The 15,562-nt window shown below is 37.5% G+C and overlaps 1 protein-coding gene across 2 annotated transcripts in view; it reads right to left on the reverse strand.

Annotated features, from left to right (window-relative positions):
• LOC122813556 (phosphatidylinositol 3-kinase regulatory subunit gamma) overlaps positions 1-15,260 on the reverse strand; it is a 130,053-nt gene extending 114,793 nt beyond the window's left edge. The window contains exon 1 of one of the 2 annotated variants that reach the window (XM_044085942.1): positions 14,492-15,260. In XM_044085942.1, the coding sequence (XP_043941877.1) occupies positions 14,492-14,597 (106 nt within the window). In that variant the 5' untranslated portion in view covers positions 14,598-15,260. Of the gene's footprint in view, positions 1-11,862; positions 11,882-14,491 lie in introns of those variants that run through there. The other variant, XM_044085943.1, reaches the window with a different exon arrangement.
• Positions 15,261-15,562: the final 302 nt, after the last annotated feature.

The raw sequence follows: 15,562 nt of genomic DNA on the forward strand, positions 1-15,562 counted from the left end.
ACAGCAACTTTCAGTACTCTCTACCAACAAAAACTGAACAAATACTGTAACAAACAAATCTGCAAACTCTCACCACCGTCTAGCCATAAAATAGCAAGGCTGACTACAATTTCCACAGTCTCTACTACCCAGTTAGTAACTGTTTATTAAACCAACAACTCTGCTGGGTTATCCCAACAACTCTGCTGGGCTATCCTTGTGCTCAAATTACATCTACAAAACCTGGAATTCTATCCCTAAAAACAACAGATCATCATCAACCTATAAACGTTCAAAAACTAAGAACACTTGGTTGTCTGTTGCACCTCCCCAGGCTAGACTACTTCAGCCCTTATGGACTTACATTACTGAAGCAAATCCTCAATATAAATATACTATCTTCTAAACCTGTCCTTACTCATACCCCTGACAGTTTTTTCCTTCCAGCAAGATTCCACCTCATGCTTTCTACGTCTACTTCAACAACTTTCTCTCTACATAAGCCAGCACATACTACTCGCATCCTTACCTCCACTCGGATTACTACTTATACCTCATTCCTGTCATACTGCTTGTACTAAAAAATGTAAGCTTTGTAAATATGCAAATGACTTTAAGTTCACAGATTGTAGATTTTCTCTACTCTAGTTGCCATTCAGTTTTTGTTTGCCATTCAGTTTTTGTCTGCCCGTTCTGTAACTTTAGGCTTCAATTTTTTCTCTGCTGTATAAAACTGCCTATTTTACAACTGGAGCTTTTCTCCCCAGGCCTCCACTGAAAAGGAGCTACTACAGCCCAGTCAGACTACCATAGTCAACAAAAGCGATTGGAGATTAGTCCTTGGACTACCCCTTTACTCAGTTTTTAACAGACACCCCAAGTCCAGGAAGTGCTACATCATAGGGAGGAGTCGTCACTGTTCATATCAAAAGCAAAATAGTAAAAATGTACAAGACAAAGCTTGAATAACCTGCCCTGAAAGGTTCATAGTTCAGATAGGGGAATAAGGAGAACTTCTTGTTCCTTAGCAAGTTCCCCTTCTCAGTTCATCTTGCTAAAGAAATCAGATTATCTGGACACCTGCAAACAGAGCCTGGCTGCATACTGCAATGCAATTATATGAACTTAAGTTATCATTTCTGTTTATCTGTCTTTGAGGCTGCAGACAAATTAGGTGTAAAAGGATTATCCGTGCTTTTGGGAAAGAATTTTACATTGCTCTGAACTAGATGATGTATAGATATTCAATGGGTAGAACATGACTCCCAAATCCAATAAGGTTGCTAGGAACTCCCATGAAGGATTTAATTTGATAGATACTTGGAGGGAGAATCCTTAATTCCAAAGACCTAGATTCACTATATACAGTTCCCTTGTTAAGCACTGCTAACATGCAGACTACCCTGCCTTGTTCCACTCTTACGTCACTGGACTAAACCTCCCTAACATTTATGTTATGGGACAACAGACAGAGACAGAGAGAGAAGGACAACAGACAGAGAGAGAAGGAAAAAAGACTAAGTTCCTGATGAGGGATACAGCCAGAACAATTTAAAGTACAGCACACAGAGGTCAACAATAAAACTATCCCTGATCTCAGATATTCAGAGAAAATATGAGGGCCTTGCTTGGTAGAAGGCTTCAGAGTAAGAATATATGGAATATAAGGCTTTCCAATTTTACTTTGGAAGGAAATATGGTGGATACCCTGCTAGACTGGAGGAGGAACAACATTTCCCCAAATTTCTGGCTCAAAGAATTAGATAGATGAGGATATGTATGATGCTGGGATAAGGGATTCAAAGGATGCTGTGACAAGGGACCCAAAAGCGATCAAGGACATCCAGGCAAGTTACTGCAGTAGTCTATTGTTCCATGTATATCAGAAGAGGAATTGCATTAAATTTCTTCCAAAGCTCAAGTCTATATATAGTCACCCTTAATTTCTAAATGCTATCAGAGATGTGCCCAATGGAAAGGTTCCAGGGCCAGATGGAATATATATAATTATTACAAGCGATATGGGTATAGATTTGAGAAACTATCATTGCACTCAATTACTGATTAGTCACAGGAGACCTTGTGGTTTTTAAACCTTATGTTTTTTCAATGCATGCATAATGACGTGCTATAAGAATGTCCATTTACAACTAACCCAAATAAGGGATTAATAAATTGGGAGACAGGGTAGACCAGACTTTTATCAGATGTTGGTTAAACAATAATTCAGACATGCAGTTCAAGAATGCAGCTGGGGCGCAATGCATGGTGTTGCCTGTGCACAAATCCTTTCCAATGTGAGGTTCTACCCCCACGTAGACACGTACTATACACCTACTATCCTGGGATCTTTATAGAAGCTCTTGGGTATTTGTTCAGACAAGAAGGCATGAACTGGAAGGTTAGCCTTCTGGAGACTGCTCACTGATGGGAGTAATAGGAATAGCAAATACAGTAAATCACATGCTGGGGATTCTTCAGCTGTTCCATGCGTTTGAACAATATGGCCTCAGAATGAAAAACAAACCTCCATTCTAACCACAACCCCCCCCCCCCCCCACCCTCACCATGAAAGGGGGATGGAATAACTTGGCCTCTCTTTCCAAGTTGGGGCCAGATGTAAAGGAACAGAGCTTTTACATGCTAACTAGGATAAACTAGCATATATTGGAAAACAATAATCAAGGCTTTCCTGGATAGCAACAGAATGCAAGCTTAACCCTTGTCAGAGTTTTTATCTTCCCCTTCTGGCAATAATGCTACGAAAACATGTAGTTTATCTAAATGTATGTTTCTGGTGAGATATTTCTCATAATTCTGCAAATCCTCCTTTCACCTAGATGACCTCAACAGTCTGCATGGGGGAGGGGGGGGGTCACCCTAATTGAGACCATTAATGTTAATGCTGTTCCACTGGTACAATAGCTGCAGCTAGAGCTCGGTCAGAGACTGTCCAAGACATCCCCAAACTGGTAAGCCAGAGATAAAGGTGAAGGGGAAATATGGGACACTGGAGGTATACAGACTACCTGCAGGAAAATTATGGACAAGATACATGGGGCAGGAGACGGGCTTCTGAATTCAAGGAAGACTCCACCCATATTTGGCAGCCAGATGAGATTGCTTGAGGTATTACTTTTTGGGTAGACCTAGTCTCGAGCTGATGGAAATATTCACGTATATGTTGACAGTGTTGCAATGCTGCCTGATGTTAATCTTACAGCGGAGATCAATATTCCACTGTCAATGTGTAGGGGAACAATTAGACCTACTGATGGTTCATAAGAAAATAGGTTTTGAGGTGCTATAGCACAGCATGCTCCCTTCGGTCTCTCCACCACTCAGTGTTACATAAGACTCTGTTAGACAGGGTTCAGACTTGTTGGTACATGAGGAGAGTGGAATGGGATAATTTAGTGGCAAATTCATTTGTTACACAGTGAGATAAGGTGCTTAGTTCTTGGCAGTCCTACTGGTATGCCCCACATCAGGCACTTCCCTTGTTCCACATCAGGCACTTCCCTTGTTTAAGCTAGGCATATGTGGCATCTTTCTCCAGTAAGGCCAAATGAAAAGGGGACCAGAAAGTATGCATCCTTCTGTAGATGCCCTACCCAAATGTGAATAACTTAAATCCTGGACTGCCCAACAACACATCTTATCTATGTCACAGTGACTAACATGGCCTCTTGGGCATTAAGAATGAATTTTCCATCAGAAGGCAAGGGTTTTGGATTTACCTGGTGCAGACTGACTTTTGAATTTTGTTTTACTATGTTTGACCCCCCCCCCCCCCCACACACACACACAATTTTCTTACTGTGGAAATGTACCACTAAGGAATTCAGAAGGTATTTGTTTTCAGGAATGGTGGAATATTTTATGTTTCTAGCACTTTGGTACTGCCATTTGGGTATGTGCCATGTATAGCTATGCAAATATTTACCTTCTTCTATTCTAATGAACATGTTGATCAATAAAGTGGTGTTTGCAAAAAAAAAAAAAAATAATCCCAATGACCTGCAAATCTGTAGGTGTTGTTACATTACAGTGTCAAATCAAAGCTTTTCTACTGATCTGCTAGTCCATATCACAATTCATCATGCCATCTAACAGCTTTCTCTGTGGTACTGTTGTGTCTGACAAATGTGGAATGGACTGACAGATATGGGACCATTCCCAAGAACATAAATTAGCTTCATGACCTTTGTCAGTATCTGGTTAAAGGACCATTTTCTGATAGTAACTGACCCATATGCTTCAAAAGTAGTGATACCTACCTCATACTTCACTTTGTTGGGCTTCAGATCCTGCAACCTCAGTTAACAACCTGATCAGTTATCAATCATGTTTCTGCCTTGAGGCAATGATTAGAAGGTCACTGATATTAATGCCTTCTAGCCCCCAAATCCTAGTTGCAAGAGAACACTGGATCACTTCTTGTGTTGATGAGATCCCAAAAGGAAGCCTTATCTACCCAAAGGTGTACAGAATGCACATAGTTTGCAACTTGCTTCTGGGCTATGGCATTAGGTAGAATGGCGACTTCAACAAAATATCAACAAAAGGAACACACACCTTTGCAGACTGTTGACTAATGCAAATTCTGACCCTGTTCTACTTAACCTGTCACTATTCTATAGGTTCAGTCCTAATATTGCCACCAGCAACTCCATATGCTTTAATTCTTCTCCAGTTATGGCTTTAAATGAAGTGGGAACTCTAGGGAGTCTGAGGAACTGCTTCTCTCAACAGTAGATCTCCAACGCCTTCCAACAAGTCAGCACAGCATTTCATTTTTAGACTATCACTCCCATTCTTTGCCACAGACTCTGCATTCTGTAACTTACGTTGCTAAACTTGTAATGAGGTATTGAGCTAGTTAGAGCTCTGACAACGCACTCTTTGTTGCCACTTATACCTTGCATTTAGCTTTGGACTACACTTGCACTGTAATTGCCTTCACAATGCTGAAAAATTCGACCTGGCAGCCATCTTAAATCTTCTGACTTCCTCTCTGCATATCTCCATTTTCAATACACTAGACATTATGACTAAAGACTGCATTTTTATCATTCAGACTTGCAAACAAGCCTTAATTTTTCATTTAGAAAGCATGAGTTTTCTTCAGAATGACCCAAGTCACACAAGCACGTGTACACAATATATCTTGTTGCTTTAGTTAAGTCTGCAAATTGGCAATCTGAAACCGTAGCCTGTGCACTTTTTGTGCAAACAGCTGAAGCAACCTTGTCAAAATAGCTTCAGCTTGCACCCACAAAAAAGCTAGAGTTTAAACACAATCTTACAGATTCATCCCTCAAATTACTTTCTGCCCCAGTGTCCAGTGGACTAAGTTTCCATTTGGCTCTCACAGCATTAACAACACTCCCACATTAAAGTCGAGCCATTTCTGACTGTATTTGCCTTTGTGTTTCATCTGCACAATATCTACCAACTATACTTCAGATGTAGTCACAATCATTTCAGGCTCAGACCACTCTATTACAAAACATCAATATTCGAATGTTATAACTGCCCCCCCCCATACATTTCTAGACTTTGTTTTAACATTTTCACACAATACAACTTCCTAGTCTTTGCATTTAAGAAACACACCTCCCAATTCCTGTTTTTACACTTCTGAGCTACACATACAACACAAAAAGCAACATACATCTATAGCTTTTCCCAATGTTAATTCTGCTTTTAAATCACTTAAAAGGACACATTATTTTTAATGCCAAAGACACGAAAAACCCAATCCTATTTGACCTCCTACTTTTTCCCAAAACCTGGGGTTTTACAAACACCTGCACTGAGGGCATATACAAGATTTGTTGTAACATATTCCCAGCCTCTGGATTAAGGTACCACAGGTCAAATTGCCACTTAATAACTTTAAGGCTAACCATCCCGAAAGGTTTATCATGTACAGTCCTACTCGATTTGGAAGGCAGGCACTATTAATGGCTTGAAAAAAAAAAAAAAAAAAAAAAAGAGTAGAAAGAACCAAGTCTGTGTTTACAGACAGGCATCTTAAGGCTCCCATGACAACTTGATTACTATTGTTCATTTGATCATATCAGTCTCATAATTCACCAAACAGTCCTGTGCTCCTAACTGTGAAGAGTATTTGAACCCCTTTATAAAAATTAGCACATCATACAAAGTGAGGTCTCTTTCGGCTTGTAGTATTCTTCAATATTAAGTTGTTCTTTTTCTTCCTTTTTAAAAGAAAAACTGTTAACTACCTTGGCTTCCTTGTCTGTGACATTTTAAGGCACTCTGAATTTATACTGGCTTGTCCCAGAGGCCACACAGCTCAACACTAAATATCCAGAAATTCCATTTTTTTTGAGAGGTTCCCCTACAACTTCAGATACATTGGTGAACATAAGGTTGCCATCTTAAGCCAAGAATGGAAGACCGAGGTGAAAAATTATACCTGTCCTGTGGAGGACAAAATCAAACTGAAGTGTGCAAATGAAAACGGGCAATGACTGTGGATTTTTAACAATTTTTTATCACCTCAGCTGAACTAAGAAGTGTCTTCACTTCTGACACAATGTCAGAAATTTCCTTGAACTGACATTTCTTTTCACACCATGTTAGATAAACCAGAGAACATACTAGTCAGGTAAACAGTTCAGGACAGCACACAGATGTACAAAACACATGATCCCCTAAATTGAAGGCCTAGTTCACAAAACTCACACCCCAGGCTAATTCAAGCTTTACAGCCATGGTACTTAAACACCTAGTATGTCACAAAGATATTCTATGATGATACATAATTCTGACGGTTCATCCTTCCTTTCATTTTTTGTAGTTCTCTATTGTACAGAACCCTGCAGGATATCATGTAAAACACCCAGACACCAATCACTTTTGGGTATCCTTCTGCTGGAGAATGAGGGATTTATTTTCCAAAGGATAAACTAGCTGTGACTTCTGAAAGGGTAAAAATACAAAAGAAGGCATATCGTATCACAGTATACAGAAATTCTAGAAGATATTGAAATGGATATTTAACACAAGAAGAAAAACGATTGAAACGTAGCGAAGAGTAAATCAGAATTTACCCCACAAGTCTACTTCTACACTCAAGCAGACTAGGCTATTTAGTGTGGCTCTTTTTGTGATGGCAAAGTGGAAAGCTCTGCTACAGTAGTGAGAAAGTTCTTATTTACCTGGTGGTCTTAAAGCCTGTGTCAACTATTATCAGAGTCTATTCCCACATTTCAAATGGATAAGACCAACTTCCACTTGCTAGTTTTGACAACTCTGAACTGTCAATGAGGTTTCTTCTGTATATACAAGCCCCAAAAGAATACTTTAAGAATGGATATAAATTAAGGCAAGTGGAAATGGCATCATAGCTGCCAAGCAGAAGTTTTTTTTTTTTAAATTCTGCAGAAACTTTCCCAACACAGCAGTCTCACATTTTGCTCTACTGAATGCACTTGACTCTTGATAAGTGAAAAAGCCCACAGTAAACACTATTTATTTCAATTTCTGTTTTAGGCAAAAGGAAAAAGTAACCACTTGCAAATCTGTCTTCATACCAGAACACTGCCGAACTAGAAAAGTGGAAGATCCTTTAAAAAAAAAAAAAAAAAAATGAAGTCACCCAGGTTACAGAGACATCAGTGCAAAGTAGTACATGACAAGACAAGGCATATACTCCTGCACAATATGAGTTGTGTCTTACTGCCGACCTACCCAAATTAAATCGTTTGCTGAAAATGTGAATGATGAAAGTGAAACAAAGTCACAGCTGTCTGTCAGGTTTTCCAGTTCAACTTTTAGTGCTGAAAATAAAAGAAATCCTCACAGGAGACTTCAACACCACAATGGAGAGGGTTCTTAACAGTCACAAATGGTATGCCAAAAAAGCCCCTGCTGGATATATGACCGTTCGTTGTGTCCAAATCTGAAGTGCTGAAGACTAAACATTTTGGTTCAAAAATTACTACAAGCAGCAGCAGCAAACGAGAGAGGGACCCTTTAAGAAAGGTAGACTAAATTTCAGCAGTGAGGCAGACAAGCTGGATGGCAGGCTAATCTTAAAGAAACCACATTCAGAGAAATGCAGAACATAATTTTAAAATGTCGGCGCCCATGCCCCGACATGGCTGCCCCAAACATGCTACTCTCTTTTTAGTCCCAACAAACGCTGGAAACTAACCCGAATAAAACAACCAAAAAATGTCCAACACTAGTTTCCAGAAGACTGCATCCCCATTCATGAAATAACTCATTATGACTGAATCTTAGTACATTTACATGTTTTACGGAGGACAGTTAAAAGTCAGTGCAATATGTATTCTGTTTATAAAAAGGCAAATTAAAGCTATGAATAAAACTGTACTTATGCTAATAAATCTATATAAATACAGTTACAGTACTGTTTTATACTGCTATTTTTAATCATTTTTATCCACCCCCCTTTTTTCAGAAATATATCACACTAATAAACTGAACAAGAGTATTTTGTACTTGGTAATGAATTGCAATGATATGTAGTCATCCACCAAAAATAAATAAAACATAATCAGGCCAGCTTTATTTGTACAACCAGAAATCAAAGATCCGGTCAAAAATAATGATGGTCCACGGGTAGGAAAAAAAAAAATACATATCTAACCCCACACCAAAGAAAAAGCTTTCTACTCCATTTTAGGTCCAAACCTGGTACAGGACAATTAAAATCTCTTACAAGTCATTTCAATCCAAGGACAAATCAGGAATTTGGCTACTAGAATGTAAAGTATATTGCAAATCCTGTATTTGTTCTACTTTTAAATGTTTTCAAGTTGCATGAAAATGGTTAAGCAAAATTTTGGATCAGGACATCCATTAGTACTGTAGCCATGACAGCTTTCTAACAGACAACAGAAAAATTAAAGCACAACTCCAAAATATTACTTTTAAATTCAATACTACCATTAACAATAGCAACTTTTCTTATAAAAACACAGCTCAGACTGGAAAAAGGGCTTTTAGGCTCAGTACAGTTTATGCATCAACATGGTTAATCAGCGAATCGTAGATTATGCCATTTCACAAGCCAGACAGTGAAATGGATTTCTTGCTGTGCTAGACTTACACAAAGGATAAGTTACTGTTCACTGCAATACAGGGTTACAAAGATTACTACTGCTGCATAAACAGAAGGACAACAAAGACAGTCCTGGTAATAATCTGCATCTTTTTACACAAGAGAAACATAAATGAAACCTCAAAAAGCTGTCAAATCCGCAAAACACACAAATCAAAATGGGGTTTTAACTTCATATTCTCTATAAGTTTCCAAAGAATTTGTACTTCTAAGAAACGAGAAAACGTCCTCCTTAACAGTCCCAGAACTTGACAAAATATTACCATAAATTCGTACCACTAGACCAAACGAAATGGCACGAACAAGAGCAGTCCAGCAAAGATGAAGTCTAACAGTTCTTATCAGAACACAAAGCGCACCACAAAACTTTAAGGAAAACAAAGGATCAGAGCAGAGTCAAAACTTAACCACTTACAGAATATGGATTTAAATTAAAATAAATAATTTATATATATATATATATATATATATATATATATATATATATATATATATATATATATATATATATATATCTCTATAGATACACACACAAAGGTTTCAGGCTCCAAGGTCATGTTAGCACAGATTGTAATATCTAAATTACAACTCCATAAACTGCAATCCTATTCAGATGACAAAGATCTTGAGCAAAAGAATGTCTTGCATCATTCAGATATGTGCGTGTGTGTGTGTACACCTGTGTATGCATACAGTCAGGGCCAAGTGTTTGTTCGTATACAATATATATGTACACACACACACACACACAGCAAATCTATTTGTGACAAAAAAAAAAAAAAAAAAACACACGGGAAGTAATAATGGTGGAGCTAGAATGCAAGTGCGATGGCTAAAGCAATGTCAGCATGGGCACCACAACTAAAATTTAGCTTTTAAAAATAACTTTTTGTATTTTCTTAAGTGTCCAATAACTTACTCTATTACCACACACACCAGACCAGACAGTCTTACATGCAAGTCAATATTGTGGGTGCCAAGCCAACCACATCAGGGAAAAGTGGTTCTCATGGCCTAGTCATGAAATTTGTAGAGAAAGCATCCTTACCTCCATCTTATGAAGTCCACACCCTGGTGCATATCAGTAACTGAACATAGTCAGAATAATGAACGGTACAGATTAATTCTGAATCAGCTTGAATGAGCCATAAGCACACAATGTTTCAAATAAGTAATAAAAATTAATGCAAAATTGTGTACATTTTCTAATTTCTACAACACATGAAAATATTGAAACTGAATCTACCACTGCCTTGCACCTATTTAACCAAAATAATCTCTTATTCCAGTTCCATGAACCAAGCTTTTTTTCACACATACTTTATTAGACATTTTTGACTAGAAGGGAGATCCCAGTTGCAGTCATAAGTCTTTCAAAGTAGGCCTGTAGACAGGTTTAAAACCAAACAGTGCTTATAATTTAAAAAAACTAGGTAATAACAGACTTTTAAATATAAAAGCCTTCAATATTCAACTATAACTGTGCTGATATAAAGTACAAAACTACCTCAATTTGAGCCACTTGACTCCTATTTAAAAAAAAAAAAAAAAAAAAAACTTCAACTCCCGCTTTACACAACCTTAACATTTTCACATTTCAATGATCACCACACTTGTTAAAAATAATGTCAGTTTCAAACTAATTCTTCATAATTGGGTCACATGACCTGGAATATGAATCTAGTTTCAGAGCTGCTCATTTATCATAACAAACTTATGAACTGCCACACCCTCTGCCAGCAACACGAAACCTGATATCTGTGTGCTGGATACATGCTAGATTTTTAACAAAATTACTTTATACAGGTTATATTTTCCACCACTTAACACCTCCAGTGTACCACTGCAAAGTACTTAAACCACGATCTTTAGATTATGTAACAAATCTCCTTGGGGGCATAGAATGTGTTACACTTGCTTATACAAACTTTCCACACAGTTAAAGTGGTTTGAAGCAACGAAAGTATTTTATACTGCATCCTAAGAAGGTGCTGAAACCAAGCAAAAGCATAGACAGGAAAAAAAAAATGTTAATATTCAACTGATTTTAAATTTAATATGTAGGGCAAATTGTAACATTATTACAATCAAGCAGTTCTTGAAGTACAAAATTCTATTAACCGCTTTCATGAAAACATTCAAATCATACTAACTTTAATCTCAATCATAAGTTATGATGCAAAACAGCAACATAATAGCAAGACATTAAAAAAATTATTCTGGCATTCTGAAAACCACAGATGAGATGGTCTGTGCATGTATGAAGTGAAAGGTAAATCTAGCAAAACTACTGAAACAAAACACACATTCTTAAAGCTCCACAAATCAACAGTTGTTCAAAAATGTTGCTTAACTGGAAACAAAATCGAGTAGGGATCTGTATAAGTTATCAAGCCAGTGAAACACAAAGTCTACCAACAAAAATCACAGCAGTTCAAATATTTCAGCCAAGACAGTATTGCAAAAGAATATAAGCATCTCCAATTACACATTTTTATTATCTTCAATTCACAGTTAAAAAAATCTCTTTATAAAGGAAAGAAATTAGTGTAAATCCATTTTTCACTCTGTAAAAATGAAGCTAAGGAAGGCCTACTAGGAATGCAATAAAAAAATAAATAAATAAATAAATAATATATATATATATATATATATATATATATATATATTTTTTTTTTTTTTTGAGAGAGTCTTCACAGCCGTGCCTTTATACTGCAGCCAGTAATAGTTCTCCCAAGTATGTAACATAATATTCTCACCAAGTTATGTCACAAATAGTCCTAGTTAGTTCCACGTCTAACAGGTTCCAGTAATTTCCATTATCATTCATTAGGCTACTGCTACACACAAGAATGGGCAAATGCCTAACAGGAGTGCATGAAACCAATGTGTTTTTCTAGTCTTACAATGAAAAACAAAAATAAACTGTAAACTGTGAAATGAGAAAATAAATAAAACTAGAATGTAAGGAAGTATGCACCTTCTTCACTACAGGACTTCTAAATGACCTAATTGGTAATGCCCCAAAAGGTCAGCTAGCATATCACAAAATGGAGACTTCTGGCAATCCAACGTAATTACACAAATTCCAGTTAAGAAATGTTCTATATTGCAGTAATTAAATACATTAGGCTTCCATCACCTGTTAAGTGTCAATGTTTTAATAAACCATGGCAAAATCCAAACCATGTAATTAAAGAAACAAAAAAGAAAGCCTATGCTACAAAATGCTTCAAAAGCCACCAAACTAGATGTGTTGCAAGTGTACGTGATGATCAATGAAGTATTTTCTATAGTTAAAGTAATACATCTGTCAAAACATTAATACAACTGAATTAAAATAAATCCAAAGCTTTCCCTCCTAACCTGATTTTTTCCCAGAAAGCTGCCAAGAGAATCTGCTTATGAAGTCAGTACCTACTTGTTTCACAGCAAAGTGGACATAGTGTAAACTAAAGGACTATGAACAAAACTAATTCAGGAACTATGACTGAGGTGGCACTTGCCTGAAGACATATTTTATAAGCTACAGGTCTTTAGTATCCCCAGCCAAACAATGCAATGCACTATAAATATACAAGACAAAAACTGTACTCTGCTAAAAAGTGGTTGGCATAGTAGAGCAGAACACTTAGTGTGAAGCTAAAAACAGTAATAAACTTCATCTTCACAAAAACAAACTACCTATCCATTGGCTAACTCAATGCTAGGATGATGAAACAATCGTTACTTAAAGTCTAAAAATAAGCCACTGTAGCAAAACTCCCTTCCTCTGACAACTGTAATGGACTATACTCCATTCAATTTACAGTACAGAAAGTCCAGGCACAAAAGCTGCAGTTTGCTTGCTCAAAGAAACTTAATAGAATACTAACAAATGTGAACACGTATGTAACAAATGAAGCATTTGGCAATCAACAGCTACAGAAGCAAGACTTTATATTGCTACTGCTGCCAATATTTACAGCAAGTAGCATTATGATGAAATTCAAGTTACCCCCCCCCCCGACAAATCTCCACTTCAGTTAATCACCCCTCTACATTCTCATTTCAGCCACTGAACCAAACTTGCTTTCCGAAAACTAAACTATGGCCAATAAACTTGTTTCCAAATGAATCAGCATTCTGTGATACGTTACTGGCATGGTGTTAACATAAAATCTGTGCCTCACGAAGACTTCTCCTGGGTACACTTAGCTGCAGTATGATTCTGCGTGCCTTGACTTACAGTAATTGCAAAAAAAAAAAAAATGCATACCCTGGAAAAGAACCCTTACTCTCTTTTCAGTCACAAAGAGAAATGATAACCAAGAAGCCAAAGGGTATGGCCACATACCATAAAATGGTCTTATACACTTGGCACACATACTGCATATTTTGGGCTAATATACTGACTTTCCGTCATACCATCTGCATAGTAAAAAGAAAAAAAAAATAAAAAATTCAGACAACCTTATTTTACCCATAAAGGACAAGAGCAAGAACCCCCCCACCACTATAGTACCCCCAAAACGGACAAAAGGAATGCACATGGTTAGCCTCCAAAAATGGACTTCCTTTATACTAAGCAGTGACCCTCTTCAATGTGCCCTGTTTTGACATTATGCAACAAAATGTGTGCATATAAAGACACACGCATACATGGATGGTCATGAGGCCATTTTTTACGCTAGATACTCAAAAGCAACATTACCCAGCAGCTAGGCTTCGCTGTTGAAAAGAATGACATCACCTATAAACTACAGATGCACAGATGAAACACAGAATGCTGTTTATGACAGCAACAATGGAAGTTTTTCTCCTTGGTCCATACCTCCATCCCCATCTCGACCCCCCCCCCCCCCAAGAAGCAAACAGCATTATTACCCCATAAACCCATGTTCACATAATGCTGTAATAATCTGCCTGATCGATGATACAGGATGCAAATCTTTGCCAGCTAGCCCTAGAACACCTCTCTGCCTCTCTTACATGGAATATTGTGTTAAGAGAATCTGATGACCAGGGAAAAAAAAACTTTTTTTTATTTGTGCTGAAGTATCACATACTATACTGTAAAATATTCTCAATTTACAGTTCTAGCTAAAAAAAATAATGATTACATGAATGTGCAAAATCTAACAGCAGTAAGAGCACTGTACTATTAAGACACAGTCTAAGCACTTATAACCAAACTCAAAATGAGAGTAAGCATATTAAACAAGAGATGCACAGACACAGGAATTTGACCCAGCTTGGATTCAAGATACAATTATTTTTGGCAGATTTTGTTCTATAACTTGACAGGGTATTCTTAATAAATATATGTGTTGTGAAGAGAAATGCAAGTAGAAAACAATAGTACAGAAGAGTGTAAAACATGTCCTGTAAGAGAGTAAGTGGCATTACCTGGTGGGTCCATTTCGATATAAAAGATCAGTTCAGTTGAATATGGCATCATAACCTCTTTCCAGTCAGCATCGTCCCGGTCCATATTCCAGAGAGTATTATACATTATATGTGTTTTTTCTTACAAGAATAAAACAGTTTTACTCCTCTCCCAAACAATGCACAATAAAAAAAAGAAATCTAAATATATATTAACAGCGTAGAAGAAACTTTTTAGAACCTTTAGCGTTCTGAATTCCCGCTTCAGAAAATACAAAATTTAACAGATCACACGTACAAATAAAATAATAATTAATGGAAATACACTTTTTAAACACCAGGTTTAAATACTTCACTTAACAATAAAAAATTCTAAATTAAAAAAATATATTTATATACATATAAGGTGGCTAACAGAATCCCAGACTGCTTGTAGAACCCAGCTCTACAGTCGCCCTCCATAAACCGTCTCCAGCGCACAGACGCTTAGACTTCATTTTTAACAGCTCAAAGGGGGCAACCGGCAAAAACCTTCGCATCATCCAGAGCACACCATCGACAGGGTAACAAAGTTTAGTCTGGAAAAAATGCAGACTTAATCATCTATGGAAAACTAGATGAAAAGTACATAAGATACGAAGTATGTGTATGTCTGAAATCTGTACATAACTGCGGTCAGCACAGTAGTTTGTCGTTACTTCTTTTTTAATAAGAGCGCAATTATACAACGTATCTTCCCCCTGCTTAAAATTTACGGAATGGTAAAGTCCTATAGCTTGGCTGGTTGCCAGTGGCTGCTGGCGTGAAGCCTATATGAGCCAACGGGAATGAGGAAGATGACTACAGCCTGCTGCCAAAGTCAGAGCCGCCTGCATCTTTCTTTGCCACCCCCCCCCCCCTACACACACACACACACACACACACACACACACACACACACACACACTTTTTTTTTAATCCACGGGAAGAAATAGACTGGCTCGGGATCTTTTACTTCAGCCAATGAACTTGCTGGGTAGCCAACAGACAGTACGTTGATTGGTGTGTGCAGTTACTAAGAGGGACAAAAGGAAATAAGGCAGTCACAGGCAG

The sequence above is a fragment of the Protopterus annectens genome, chromosome 10.part0 (assembly GCF_019279795.1).
Source record: "Protopterus annectens isolate FY-2018-M chromosome 10.part0, PAN1.0, whole genome shotgun sequence".
Classification (NCBI taxonomy): domain Eukaryota; kingdom Metazoa; phylum Chordata; order Ceratodontiformes; family Protopteridae; genus Protopterus; species Protopterus annectens.